We start from the raw sequence: 11,915 nt of genomic DNA, 5'->3' as shown, positions 1-11,915 counted from the left end.
CCCCGGGGGGGGGGGGGGGGCGACGCTTTCCTACCAAGCCAGCACCGGGAGGACTCGCTCCCTGCCGGCCTCAGCAGCACTGCACGCAGCTGCGCTCGGGACGCAGGCAGCAGAGCGAGTTCGGGCTGTCCTCCCAGCCCCGGGGCCTCATTTACTAGTACAAACTCGGCACCAGAACTTTCTCACCCCGATCTCCCACGTTTCAACAAGAAGCTGTTCCGCTCACATCTGCAAACTCTTCCTGGGATCAGTTCTCAACCGCACTCAGATCGCACCCCCAGGAACCGCCCACCCTCTCAGTGGGGACGAGTGTTTATACAGGTTTGATTTTATGCTCTCCTAACAATTTGGCAAAGGGTGTTTTATTCATATGCTGAGCACCACTGTTTGGCTAAATTTAACTGCCATGTACCTTCCTGTTCCTTGAACAGGAGGGAGCAAGTAAAAGTCCACAGTCTTGGGTTTCGTTCCCCCCTTTACATGAAAAACAACTAAAAGAGTCCTTTGTGTAAGCCAGCCTCAGAGGTGGGTAAAACACACCCAGCAGCACATTAACTTAAGTACATTTACCTTCTATATTGCTAACAAGGGCTAATCAGTTATGGGTTAAAGCATTATTTCCCTTTCATAAACTTAAAAAAACAAAAAACCCATGAACTAGCAAAGAGCCTATCAAATAGCTTCAGAACTCTCGCCTTGTGTAATCTTAGGGACAAGAAATAGGTTCCAAACACCTGAAAATCTTCCATGTTAGTATATGTTGGTTTTTCTCTTTTAAAAATGGTGTTGGGACAACTGAGTATCCACGGGCAGCAGAATGCGGTGGGACCCCTACCTTACTCCAGACTCAAGTCAACTCAGGTTGGTTCAAAAGGACCTAAACGTAAGAGCTAACACTACACAAAACTCTTAGCAAGAAAACTGAGGCACAGACCTTCATGACCTTGGATGAAGACACCAAAACCACAGCAACCAGCGGGGGAAAAAAAAATAAACTGGACTCTTCATCACAATGAAAACTTCTGTGCTTCGAGGACAATATCAAGAAAGTAGAAAGACAACTGCAGGATGGGAGAAAATATTTGCCAATCAGGTGTCTGATACCAAAAGCCAGTGAGGACTTCGGGTTTTGCTTCCTGGGCCCCATGGCCCACCCAGGTCCACCCAGTAGAATGTAAGTTAGAGAAGCCCAGTGTCCAGTGGACACTGGACACTCAAGGGCAAGGGTCATGTGAAGAAGAAATGTGGCCAGGGGGTCTGTTGCCTTTGCCTTTTCTTGGGCAGATAAATGCACCGAGGCTCGCCCCATCTGTGCATCGGGCTCAGGCACTTGTGTCCCCTGGAAAATCTAACTGGCGCCGTGGACGAGACTGCCACCTCTTCTAAGCATTTCAGAGAGGCAATCATCCCTGGAGGAGTTTGGGGGTGGAAAGAGATACTAATACACAGAACTGTTACCTAGAGACCAAAGGCACGTCCGACAGGCCACTTCCTGAAGGCAGAGGCCAGTGCGGCCCCGCTCTCTATTACTCAGAGCCACTCTGTAAAACTGGGAGACCAAACGCCCATCTAGAGATGAGAGGGCATGGCCAGCCTGTGCCGGGCAACTTGGTGCTGCTCAGGCCACACGATGAGGGTCTGGCGACAGGAGCTCGGGCAGAGCTGGCCGGTGTCCAGCAATAGTCTTAGCCCCATCTTCCTCTGAGAGAACACAGATCAGTTCCTTTAAACTAACTCGCAGGAAAGCCCAGCAAGGAATAGTTTCATTAACCACCTTCTCTGTGTCTCACATCACATTAGGCAGAAAACCTACAATGACCTCAGAGCCTCCAAGTGGCCGGAAGCCCATTTCACCAGTAAGGGGCGGTGGAGGGGGGGGGATCCCCAGATTATTAGGCAGAGAACTGGGGTCCAAACACAAGTCCCCACAGATCGTACTCCTTGTACGATCACTGATACACACCCCTGCAGAGGGGGTCTGAGCCATCAGGGTTAGGGGTGGGGTGCCACAGAAGAGGCGAATTGACAGAAGGGTCCAGATACCCATTCTGTGAAAGGCCCGTTAAGCTTTTCTTTTCTGTGACTCAGGCCTGGCAGCGTGGCCCTCTGCCCTGGCACAGATAGCAGCTGGGACGCCTCCAGGCCACCAGACCACAGCTTACCTAGATGCTGTCCTCCATGGACAGAAGGACCAAGTCCACACCCAAAAGGTCAGAGCAGGCTGTTTTGAGGGACACATCGCTGTGGGGTAAGCCCAGTCTCTGAGCCGAGTGCGCCAAAGCCAGAGTCCTGCCTCCCGGCCTGAGAAGTAACCGAGGAACAATGACAATGATAAAAGCACCACTTTCAAAGCTGGCCTAGCCGAGCGGGGGCACCCTGAGTGAGGAAGGTGAGAAGACTGAACCAAGCAAATGGCGCCCTTGGACTCTAAACCCGCACCCAGCGGCCAGCCCGAAAGACCCTCCGAGTGCAAAAGCAAAACAGAAGCCTGTCGATTTTATCGACCTTGGACTTATTTCAGGTGTTTTACTTGGAATGGCCTAGCTGTCAGCACCTTAGAAGTACATGGCTCCTTCCTGGGATCCATCTGGAAGGGAGGCTGTTGGGGAGAGGGGCCCCGGCCAGAGGAGGCGGCGAGTCCTGCTGGGTGACCCTGGATGAGTCCCCTGGCAGCTCCACGTGGCTAGGATTTCCTGACCGTGGAGGTATATCACTCTTCAAGAAAACCTGTTCCAGGGAGTCACTGGGCAACAGCCAGGACCGCGACAGCCTTCTCGGGCTACACCTACACATACAACCGCCCTCTGCTGGTTTGGGCAGCGTCCTCTCCCTTAGCCCCACCGCAACGTTTGCAGTTTGACAGTCATTCTGGAGTTTGAGCTCTGCCCTCAGCCTCCCCCGCCGGCGCACTCCCGCTCCTCGGGGATGCCTCCCCGAGTGCTGCAGGCTCCCCCGCGTGTGTCCCTACCCTGGCCCTTGTTTCACACTGCAGTAACTGTTCTTTTATGTATTAACTGGGTGGAGGGTGGGGGGATGCACCTGAAGCCCAGGCTGGGGTGCACCCACTTGTGAGCACCAAACATCTGACCCCAAGCCCGGAACACAGCAGGGGCTGGAGCAGTGCTGAGGGGACCAGCCCCCAGGGGTCTGTGCTCAGGAACCCTGCCCTGGACCGTGGCCCGGGAGAGGTCTACCTCCTTTACACATCTCGCTGGGCAGGCTGCAGGGTCCTGACAATGGAAGAGCTGGTGTCACCAACCCGTTGCTCTGCAGGGCCAGCTCAGGGGCATGGTCCCCACATACTGACATGCAGGGGTCTGGCTGAGCCCACCCTTCTTGGGCTGGCTCTGCTTTGGGGGTGGGGAATGGGTGTGATCAGGTGGCTTGGCGGGGAGGGTGTCTTTGGGGCCTCTTCCAGGCTGATGGTTTGAGGGTCATGACCCTCAGAACCAATGAATCGTCTGGACCCCATTCCCCAGAACAGATCTTCATTGCAGAGGGACCTTCAAAACCAAAGGCAAGGACACGGGCGGAATCACCAGGCGTGCGTGGGCCTGACAGGAACAATCCTCCATTCTGATTCTGATGGGACTTCCTACCCAGGAGACCCGGCATGCACTCCCACGGTGCTGGAAACCAGTGCCAAGATATCAGTATCACATCAAACACTGCCACGCAAGTGACCAGCTCTGGTGACAGATAACACTGTGACGCCACCAGTCTCTCCCACACCCCCAGTATAAATGGGCTGCAGACACCCCTGTCCTGTCCTGTCCTGAAGGGTATGTGGGCAGTGCCCCCGGCAACTAGATGGGGGTCACGGATACACTTAATCGAGAAAAATGCCTGGAAGGAAACTGAAAAGGGCCAGACAGAGAGCGGGCTGGGGCTGCATCTCTCACGTTGGAAGCTCTGAGGTCCCTGCAGCCCGTGTGTGGCGCTGTATTTGGCGGAGGACAAAACCGTGAAGATGGCTGCAGCACTGCTGTTCACACGATGCACCCGGCTACACCCGGCACAGGGGGGACTCGGGCGACGGCAAATCCTTGGCCGAGGTCGACACCATGTGACGTGGGGGGGAGGGGGCATCGTTGGGTTAGAGCCGCTGCCAGAAGTTTCCGCAGCTTGTGCCCCAGTCGAGCAGGTCAGTGTGTAAACGACAGCAGGTCCACTGGGTACCGATACTCCCGTGGGTCTGACATGCGGCCCCACTCATCCCGCATCACAGGGGCTGGGGGCTGCCCTGGGGCCTGTCCTCACCTGGTCACCCTCCACTGCCCGGTCCATGGACTAGCAAACAGGAGCCTGGTATTTATACCAACAAAGCCAACCAAGATGAAGCAGGTAGTTCATGGACCGAGAAAAGCAAATATAAATTAAAATATCTACTCCAGGATGTGTTGTACAACACAGGGAATATAGCCAATATTCTGTAATAACTGTAAATGGAAAGTCACTTTTAAAAATGTACAAAAGATGAAAAAATTAAAATACCCAAAGCATATAAAAATAAAACCAAGCACTTAAAAACAAACAACCCACCCACTGCAAACACTCAGATCACCACTCCAAAGGGAGAGAAGAGATAAGCCCAACTCCTGGCATCCCCTGCCCCTCCAGATCAGAGGGAAACACGTGAGTTCAGCGAAAACCAGAATGAAGATTTATTCATGCTGGTTGTGCCGCAAATGTCCAAGGCGGCTCGATCTGGATTTAAAGATCACAGTCTCCCGTTTCAGCTCAGCAGCCGCAGCGGTAGGGCTGCCCCTGTGAGCTTCAGGATTCTAGACCCGAGGTCTGCAGCGGTTTCCTTAACCGTGAATGTTATGGACTGTAGGTTGTGACAGATCCCAATCTGGCTATTGACTTCATGAAATCTGCCACACAAAATGCCATGTATCCAGGCTCAAAGCTCCCGGGGAAGCCAAGCTCCTGCCCCGGTCACTGACATACTGTTTTCGGGGGAGGGCTAAGAAGACACACTGAACGTTCGAGAAGTAATGAGAGGAAGCACTGTTACGGGACAGATCATCTGACAGAGAAATTTTTTTTGCTGGCAGACTTCCGACTGCAGACTTCTTGGCACTGGCTTGCTGCCATGCAAATGAAACAAAAATCAATATCCCTCGGTCTGCAAAACCGTGTGTTAACAATCACACTCCAAACAACTTAAATAAGATCCCTCACCCCCGTACCCAAATAACAGTGACTGTTTTTGTTAGAAGGCAGTGCAAAATAAACAGAAAAAGAGAAGAAAAGAAGGCAATTGAACAGGTCCTCCTTAAGCAAAACCTTTCCAGGACTTCAGTGTGGAGATAATCTTTCTGTGATTATGACCAAACCCTCCCGTTGCTTAGCAACACATAATTAAGGAATATGTTTTCAGATCCGCTTTGCAAGCCCAGCCATTATCAGATGAAATTACTGAAGCAACAAATGTCATCGCCATGCAAATTAGTTGGTTGCAAAGAAAGAATGTTTGACTGTGAAGGGGAAGACACAGGGCCTGGGAAATATTGCCTGACTTTCCTCCTGTCACACACTGATTAAAAAAACAAAAAAAGTCAAATAAATTTTATAGTAAGACTTAAAAAGAAAATCCACACGTGAGACAAAACCACAATCTACAGGGAGAGACAACAGAAAAATCCAACCAGCGTCCCTTTGGAAATAAGAAAGAAACGTGTGCGGAGGCCAGCATGTAAAGCAACAGCCATTTCAGTCTACGAGTCGCCGAATCATCAGCGGCTTCACCAGTGTAACAGATAACCCTAATGCAATATCTCAGAGCTGCAAGATCAGGCTCCCAGCCCCCACCAATGGCTATTTAAGGGGTATTTTCGAAAAGGTACATCTTATTTTTACCACGATTTTCGTCCCACTCTCTCCACCCTATAACGCTAGTTATTCAGGGAAAAAAAATTCATTTAAAAAAGATTCAGTTTTCTAAACTATGTTGGGGAGGACAGGGGAAAGAAAGGAGGAAAGCTGATTAACAGCTTAAATAGCCAGGAAAGATCCCAGAGTCGAAATAAAAATTCATAAGTGTTGCTCAGAGGATGCCCACCTGGAACTTTATCCAGCCGCCCAGGGAAACACATGCATTCAATCACACTCGTCTCGTGTTTTGAAGAGAATAGCTAGATTCCTTCTCTCTTTCCTCAACTTGGAAATATATCCTTCCCTACAAGTAAGCAGAATTCCCAACCGTGTTTTCCAATATGTGAGGCTAAGTCTGTTTTTGAAACAGGGAGTTCTAAGGGATTTCAACATCTTGCTTTGTTTAACACACAATTCTGGAAGCACACCCGTTTTTAGCTCTGCAGTGATTAATTCTACCTCTGATACTGTGTAGACCCTTCAGAGGTGTGCTTCCATACTATAATGCACTTCTAACAGCAAGTGAACGATGAACGATTTATGGGAGGCGTTGGACAAATATCCCACCTTCTCCAAAGCCACTGAATGTGAACTGGAGAAACTGCCACCGCTCGTGAGCTGAGGGTTTCATCCTGTTCTGAATGATTTCTGGGTTTCTCCCATAAACACAGTTGTGTTTCCTTACTGTAAAGGGAAATCCACAAATCAGCTTGAGCTCAACTAGAGAAAAGGGGAGGCAATGCCATCCCAGTGGGTCGGCCTGAACCACAAATCTATTTCACCCAAGAGAACCCTCGCCAGTTGGCTAGCTGGCCGAGGCGCCAGGTTGGGCGGAGTGTGCGTGTAAGCGAGAGCAAGTCCAGGGGAGGGTTGGTCTCTCCGGACTTGGCCGGAGAGCAACAGGAACACGAGGACCTACTGTCCTGTGGGCAAATCTCTGCCCCCACTGTCCCCTCCACGTCCCAAATGAGGAAAGGCAGGGAGGGGGTGCATTACTTGGTTCCGGTGCAAGCATGGTGGACACGATGATGGGGGCCCCCGTCCGCCGGGCCACCTTCTGGTAGGGCGAGTGGGGCGTGTGGAGGCTCTGGCTGGCCGGCAGCAGGGTGGAGGGCTCCGGGGGGACGTTGGGCTTCCGCAGGAGCTGGGGGCTGCTGTGGGAGCTAGGCAGGGGAGACGCCACCGCCCCACGCTCCCGCTTCAGCAGCTCCATGGGCACCGTGTACGCCGTGGAGTAGGCAGTTCTGGGGCCCGGGTTAGTCAAGGCCACCCCGGCCTGCGGGGGGTACGTAGGGCCCAGCCGCGCTGTCAGGGCGCAAGGGGTGGGAGAGCTGTACCCAGAGTTGGAGGGAAGGTGGGGGACTTGGGCGCCCACCCCCGGGGCAGAGTAGGTAGCCGCGGCCTCCAGGAGATGCTGGGATGGCGCGCTGGAGGGGCGGCGAGTGGGATCTGCAGTTTGGGGGGAGGTGGCCTGCAGGGGCCCCGCCGGCTGGGGCCGCAGGGCCGAGGCGTCCAGACCAGACAAGTCACTGTGGAGCTCGCTTCGGTGGCTCAAGCTGCTGGAGCGCGTCCGGGGCAGAGAGCCTCCCCGGCCCTGCCTGCGCAGCTGCATCTCCGTCCTGCAGCTGCTGGCCAGACGGCTCAGGACGCGGGCCTGGCCCAGGTTGGGCGCCACACACTTGATGTCTGCATCCTCCATTGTGGACAGGACGGCTGGGGAGTCGAAGCCCTGCTGCAGCAGGGCCACCAGCGTGGCCTCGGCCACGCCCTCCGCCCTCAGGAAGGCCAGGAACTCGGGCATCGCACTCCTCTTGCTGCCGCCGGGCCCCCGGAAGGCGGACAGGTCGGCCTCGCAATTCTCATAAGGCGTCCTGGGGTAGACGCTTTCCCGGGCAGGTCCGTAGCCTCGGTTCAGGGCGCCCGGGGCTGTGCCCAGGCTGGCATCGGAAGCAGCAGCCGCTCCAGGGTCCACGACCAGGCACGTGGGGGCCGCCTGCCTGGCAGTGGTGGCGGAATCCATAGGCCTCTCGCCCACATCGCTGTAGACCTGGCTGGCAGGGTAGGCGGGCACCTCCGCCCCAAACCTGCTGTCGGCCAGCTCCCCCGAGTACCGCGCAGGCAATGGGGCCTCGCTCTGCGATCGCTGCCCCTGAGGGATCATTTTACCTCCGGGGTCCCGGTACAGGTGACCGGTGTCCTGCAGGACAGGGGCCCGGCCTTGCACTGGCTCCCATGTCATCCTGCTGCCCAGCGCTCCATAACCGGGCGGCAGCTGGCCAGCTCCCGGGTCGTGATGGCGCTGAGGCTCTCTGGGGGCCCGGGCGGCTCCGGCCGGGTCGCTGTAGTAATCCCGCGGCAGCAGGGCCCTGCGAGCTGACATCACCGCCTGTCTGCTGTCGTAAAGGGCGAAGTCGGGAACGGAGCTCTTCCTTCCGGCCCGCGAGTTGTAGAAGGCCTCCCGGTAGCGGCCGGGCTCGGCGGCCCCGGGCGTGGTGGCATCCTGCAGCCCAGGGCTCGGCCGCTCGCACCAAGGTCCCTCTCCGCCTCTGGCCGTCAGGGAGCCTCTCCTCCCCAGAGCCTCAGCGATCTCCCAGGGGCCCTCGCACCACCCGGCAGCATCCCAGCTCTGAGACCGACCGATATTTATATGCCTGCTGGGAACCGGCATTGGAAAAAAAAAATGACTACGGCCGAGGCAGAGGAGGAAGCCTTTCTTTACAAATCTTCAATTACATACATCAAACCCAGACCCGGCTGTATTCTATCCCTTCCAAGACAGCAGGAACAACCAACTGTGGGTTTTCTATTTCAAAGTATGGCCTAAATTATTAATCCTCCGAAACCTTAGTAGACAAAACACAACACTCACGGTAACTTTGCCTCACTCTCCAATGGTAGCGCCAGAGGTCTTTTCTTTATGGCTCAGTCCCAGAAAGGAGGCTGCATCCAGCCCGCCGGGCCCCCCTCCCGGCTGGTGCGCTCACATGGACCTCGGCTCTCTCAGCGTGCGGATTAGGAGCTAAATAAAACCCCGAAAGCTTTTGTTCCATGTGACATCTCGTTAGACTGATGAAACCGGCTGCGGGCTCCAACCAGGCCTCTCGACCCGCAACTGGGACTTATCTTCACACTGAAGCTCCGGCTTATCTCCCCCGTCCTCACCAGGGCACTTTTTGGCCGAGTACTCCCTCCCCCTCCCGAAGGTGCCCCCACCCCCGCCTCTGATCGCCTAACAGTGACAGGAGGAAAATAGAAAAAGACCGCTTTAATGTTGATTCACTCTTAATCTACCCTGATGAAATGTTAATCCATTGCACACGGCTAAGAACAAATTAAATGTGAACAGGCAGGCGGGATAAAAAGAAAAAGTCTCGCACAGTTTCTAGAGCGTGAGATTCCCCAAGAGATGGGCCAGGTCTGCAGCCCGATGCTTTGCCAATATTGAAATCTGGCTCTGAGATGACTCTGGTTACGAATCAAACGAGTTATTACATTGCTCAAGTCCAAATGGATTCTTTACCGTATTATCGTAAAACACGGATCCTTTCATACTGCCTGGAAAAACAACAACGGTGACAGAAAAACAACCCATGCGTGTAATCTAGAATTTATCATTTTAAGACTGCAACAGAGGTCAACAACTAAACCCCAACATTATGAAGCAAAGCTGGGAGGGAGGAGGCTGCACCTGAGGCGCGTCTTCGTTTAAATCTGTCTGCAAGGAAAGCAGAATTCTAGCGAGCTTGGCCTGGCTCAGATCTCGCGGATCATTTTCCATGTTTCCATAGATTAAGATTTTACATAGTCCTCCGGGGACTTTAGGTGCAATAATGCAAAGAACAGCAGTTATTTAGATAAAGGAAAGCTCCACATAGGAGCATTAAAATATTTTCTTAAACATACACACAGGTCCCCGAGAAGCACCACCACAGGCTGGACCGGGATCTTCCAACTGCAGGTTCCACGATAAAGAATTCACAACGAAAACAAAAGCTGGGAATCGCGAGGCTACAAGGGCTGTGTGCAGTTAGAACGTTAAAAAAAATGGGACAATTTGCATATTTGCAGCCATTAAACTTGAGTGTTTCGTCTTCACCCATACGTCCCTCAACCTAAGATGCAACTAGAATCTTTAGCTAAAGAGAATTAACTGTTTAAAAAAGAAAAAAATGTTTTTTGAATGAGCAATACTGAAAATTTACTGTGAAGAGGAAAGTGGGTAGAAATCCATTTCCGGGAACTAGAGGCACACGGCAACGCAAGACAGTTTAAAAGGGCAGTGCCCCCTCATCCTGAGCAGTACATATATTAAACTTTGGGACAAGCTCTGTTTAAACCAATGTTACTCCCCAAAGAGCACTGGTCCCCAAAAGCCAGAGCTCTGTGACCCCCAACTGACTACTTAGGAACTGGCCCAGGCGCTGCCTGGGGACACAGCACAGGGACCCCAGTCTGCCGCCTGAACACAAACCATGGCCTCTATTTCTGACCCAAAAATGCCAATAGGGCCTCAAGTGAACTGGGAAAAAGCCCTGGCAGATGGCAAAGAGACTCAAATCCTCCCCCAGTCCCCTCCGTCTCCTAGGATGCATGACAGGAAAAAAAGAGAAAAATGAACGAGCCACACTGCAAAACGTTGGGTTTCCATGTATGAAAGCAGCCTGCTGGTGCCAATTTCTCTAATTCCTCTGCTGGCACATTTGCCATCATGGGCTGAAAGGCCTGGGCAGAGGAGACAGAGGCAACGGGCCTGGCCACAAACAAGACAATATTTACACATCTCACCAATAGCCTGAAGATGTGTCCACTTAGAAGATACATCAAAAAGGACAGGAAAACGTTAGAGCCCCAAACTCAATGGAAACAGCACTATCTGGTTACAGCAGATCCCTTCCCGGCTCTGTTGGGCAGACGGGTTTTCTCTTTGGGGCACTGTTCAGAGCCAGGCGCAGCTTCCTCCCCTCCGGAAAGGAGAGGGTGGAGAAACATGGGGCAGTCTGGGCGGTAACCCTTCTAAGAAGGACGACAAGCAGACAAGACTGTGTGAAAACAAGCCTGGTGTACGCATCAGGCGGGACACACCTTCACCCCAGAAAAGACACTAACCTGATGACGTCTCCGGCAGCTCCAGCCCACGCTGGCCTTGTCACCCCCCTCTCCCAGTCTTGGCTCTTTTGGCCAAGAGGGGCCTTTGAGGCCTCCTAGTGGGGGTTCCATCCCATTGTCCCTTTCCCTGCCACCTCCCTCCTTCCACCACTGGTCAGAGAACACGGCTAGCTGGGCAGGAAGGGCCACAGCAGTCCTGCCTGACCCTTCGAGGTGACCAGAAAACAGGGCATCTTTGACATCATCTTTTCCTTGCAGGATCCTCATTAGAGGGCTTCAACATTTGTTCAGTCTGTACCAGGCCTTGTGCTGGGTGTTTTGCCCATAAACGATTCTACAGGCAGGAATGATTATGTCACATTCCAGGTGCTGGGATGCAGAGCTTGGGTACCCGGCCCAGGGCCACGGTGCACAGGACCCAGCTCAAACTCCAAAAGCCAACGCTCTGCTTTCTGGAATTCCCTGCGCCGACCTGGGGCAACAGTCCTGCTGGTGCTGGACAAAGGGAACCTCTTTAACAAAGTAATTCTGTTATTTTCCTAAGGTTTCCCAAAACCCCAAATATAAATGTCACTTATAAAATTAACCACTTGAGTATCAGAAAGTAACTCCTAAACAGACAACTGCCTCAGCTTCTCGAAACGAGGCGCAGTGGGCCCTTGCCAGAGTCAGGGCCCCCAGACTTGAGCCAACAGATGGCACCAGCCTAAGGCGTCATCAGTATTATACCATCTCGATGCTTCCTTTTTCTTCCTTCCTGTCATAAAGAAACACAACATGGGGTGGCGTTAATGCTACAAAACGCCACCTGTGGTGCAGACATGTCCCTTCAGAAGTTATCTGTGCCGAATCTTTTTGCAGCGGGGTAGCTGTTGGTAACTCACCCAGATTACGGATGAACTGAAGCAGGTCGAGCCCTCCACTTCAGC

At 53.2% G+C, this 11,915-nt stretch overlaps 1 protein-coding gene across 4 annotated transcripts in view; it reads right to left on the bottom strand.

Moving 5' to 3' along the window:
- CTBP2 (C-terminal binding protein 2) overlaps positions 1 to 11,915 on the bottom strand; it is a 166,538-nt gene that overhangs the window by 31,898 nt on the left and 122,725 nt on the right. The window contains exon 1 of one of the 4 annotated variants that reach the window (XM_007468722.1): positions 6,877 to 8,761. The exons of the other annotated variants lie outside the window; for them this stretch is intronic. Coding sequence (XP_007468784.1) covers positions 6,877 to 8,548 — 1,672 coding nt within the window. The 5' untranslated portion in view covers positions 8,549 to 8,761. Of the gene's footprint in view, positions 1 to 6,876; positions 8,762 to 11,915 lie in introns of those variants that run through there. 4 annotated transcript variants of the gene reach the window in all.

This window comes from Lipotes vexillifer, unplaced genomic scaffold, assembly GCF_000442215.2.
Source record: "Lipotes vexillifer unplaced genomic scaffold, Lipotes_vexillifer_v1.1 scaffold741, whole genome shotgun sequence".
NCBI lineage: Eukaryota > Metazoa > Chordata > Mammalia > Artiodactyla > Lipotidae > Lipotes > Lipotes vexillifer.
The sequence above is the reverse complement of the archived record's forward strand: the minus strand, read 5'-3'. Positions and strand labels throughout refer to the sequence as shown.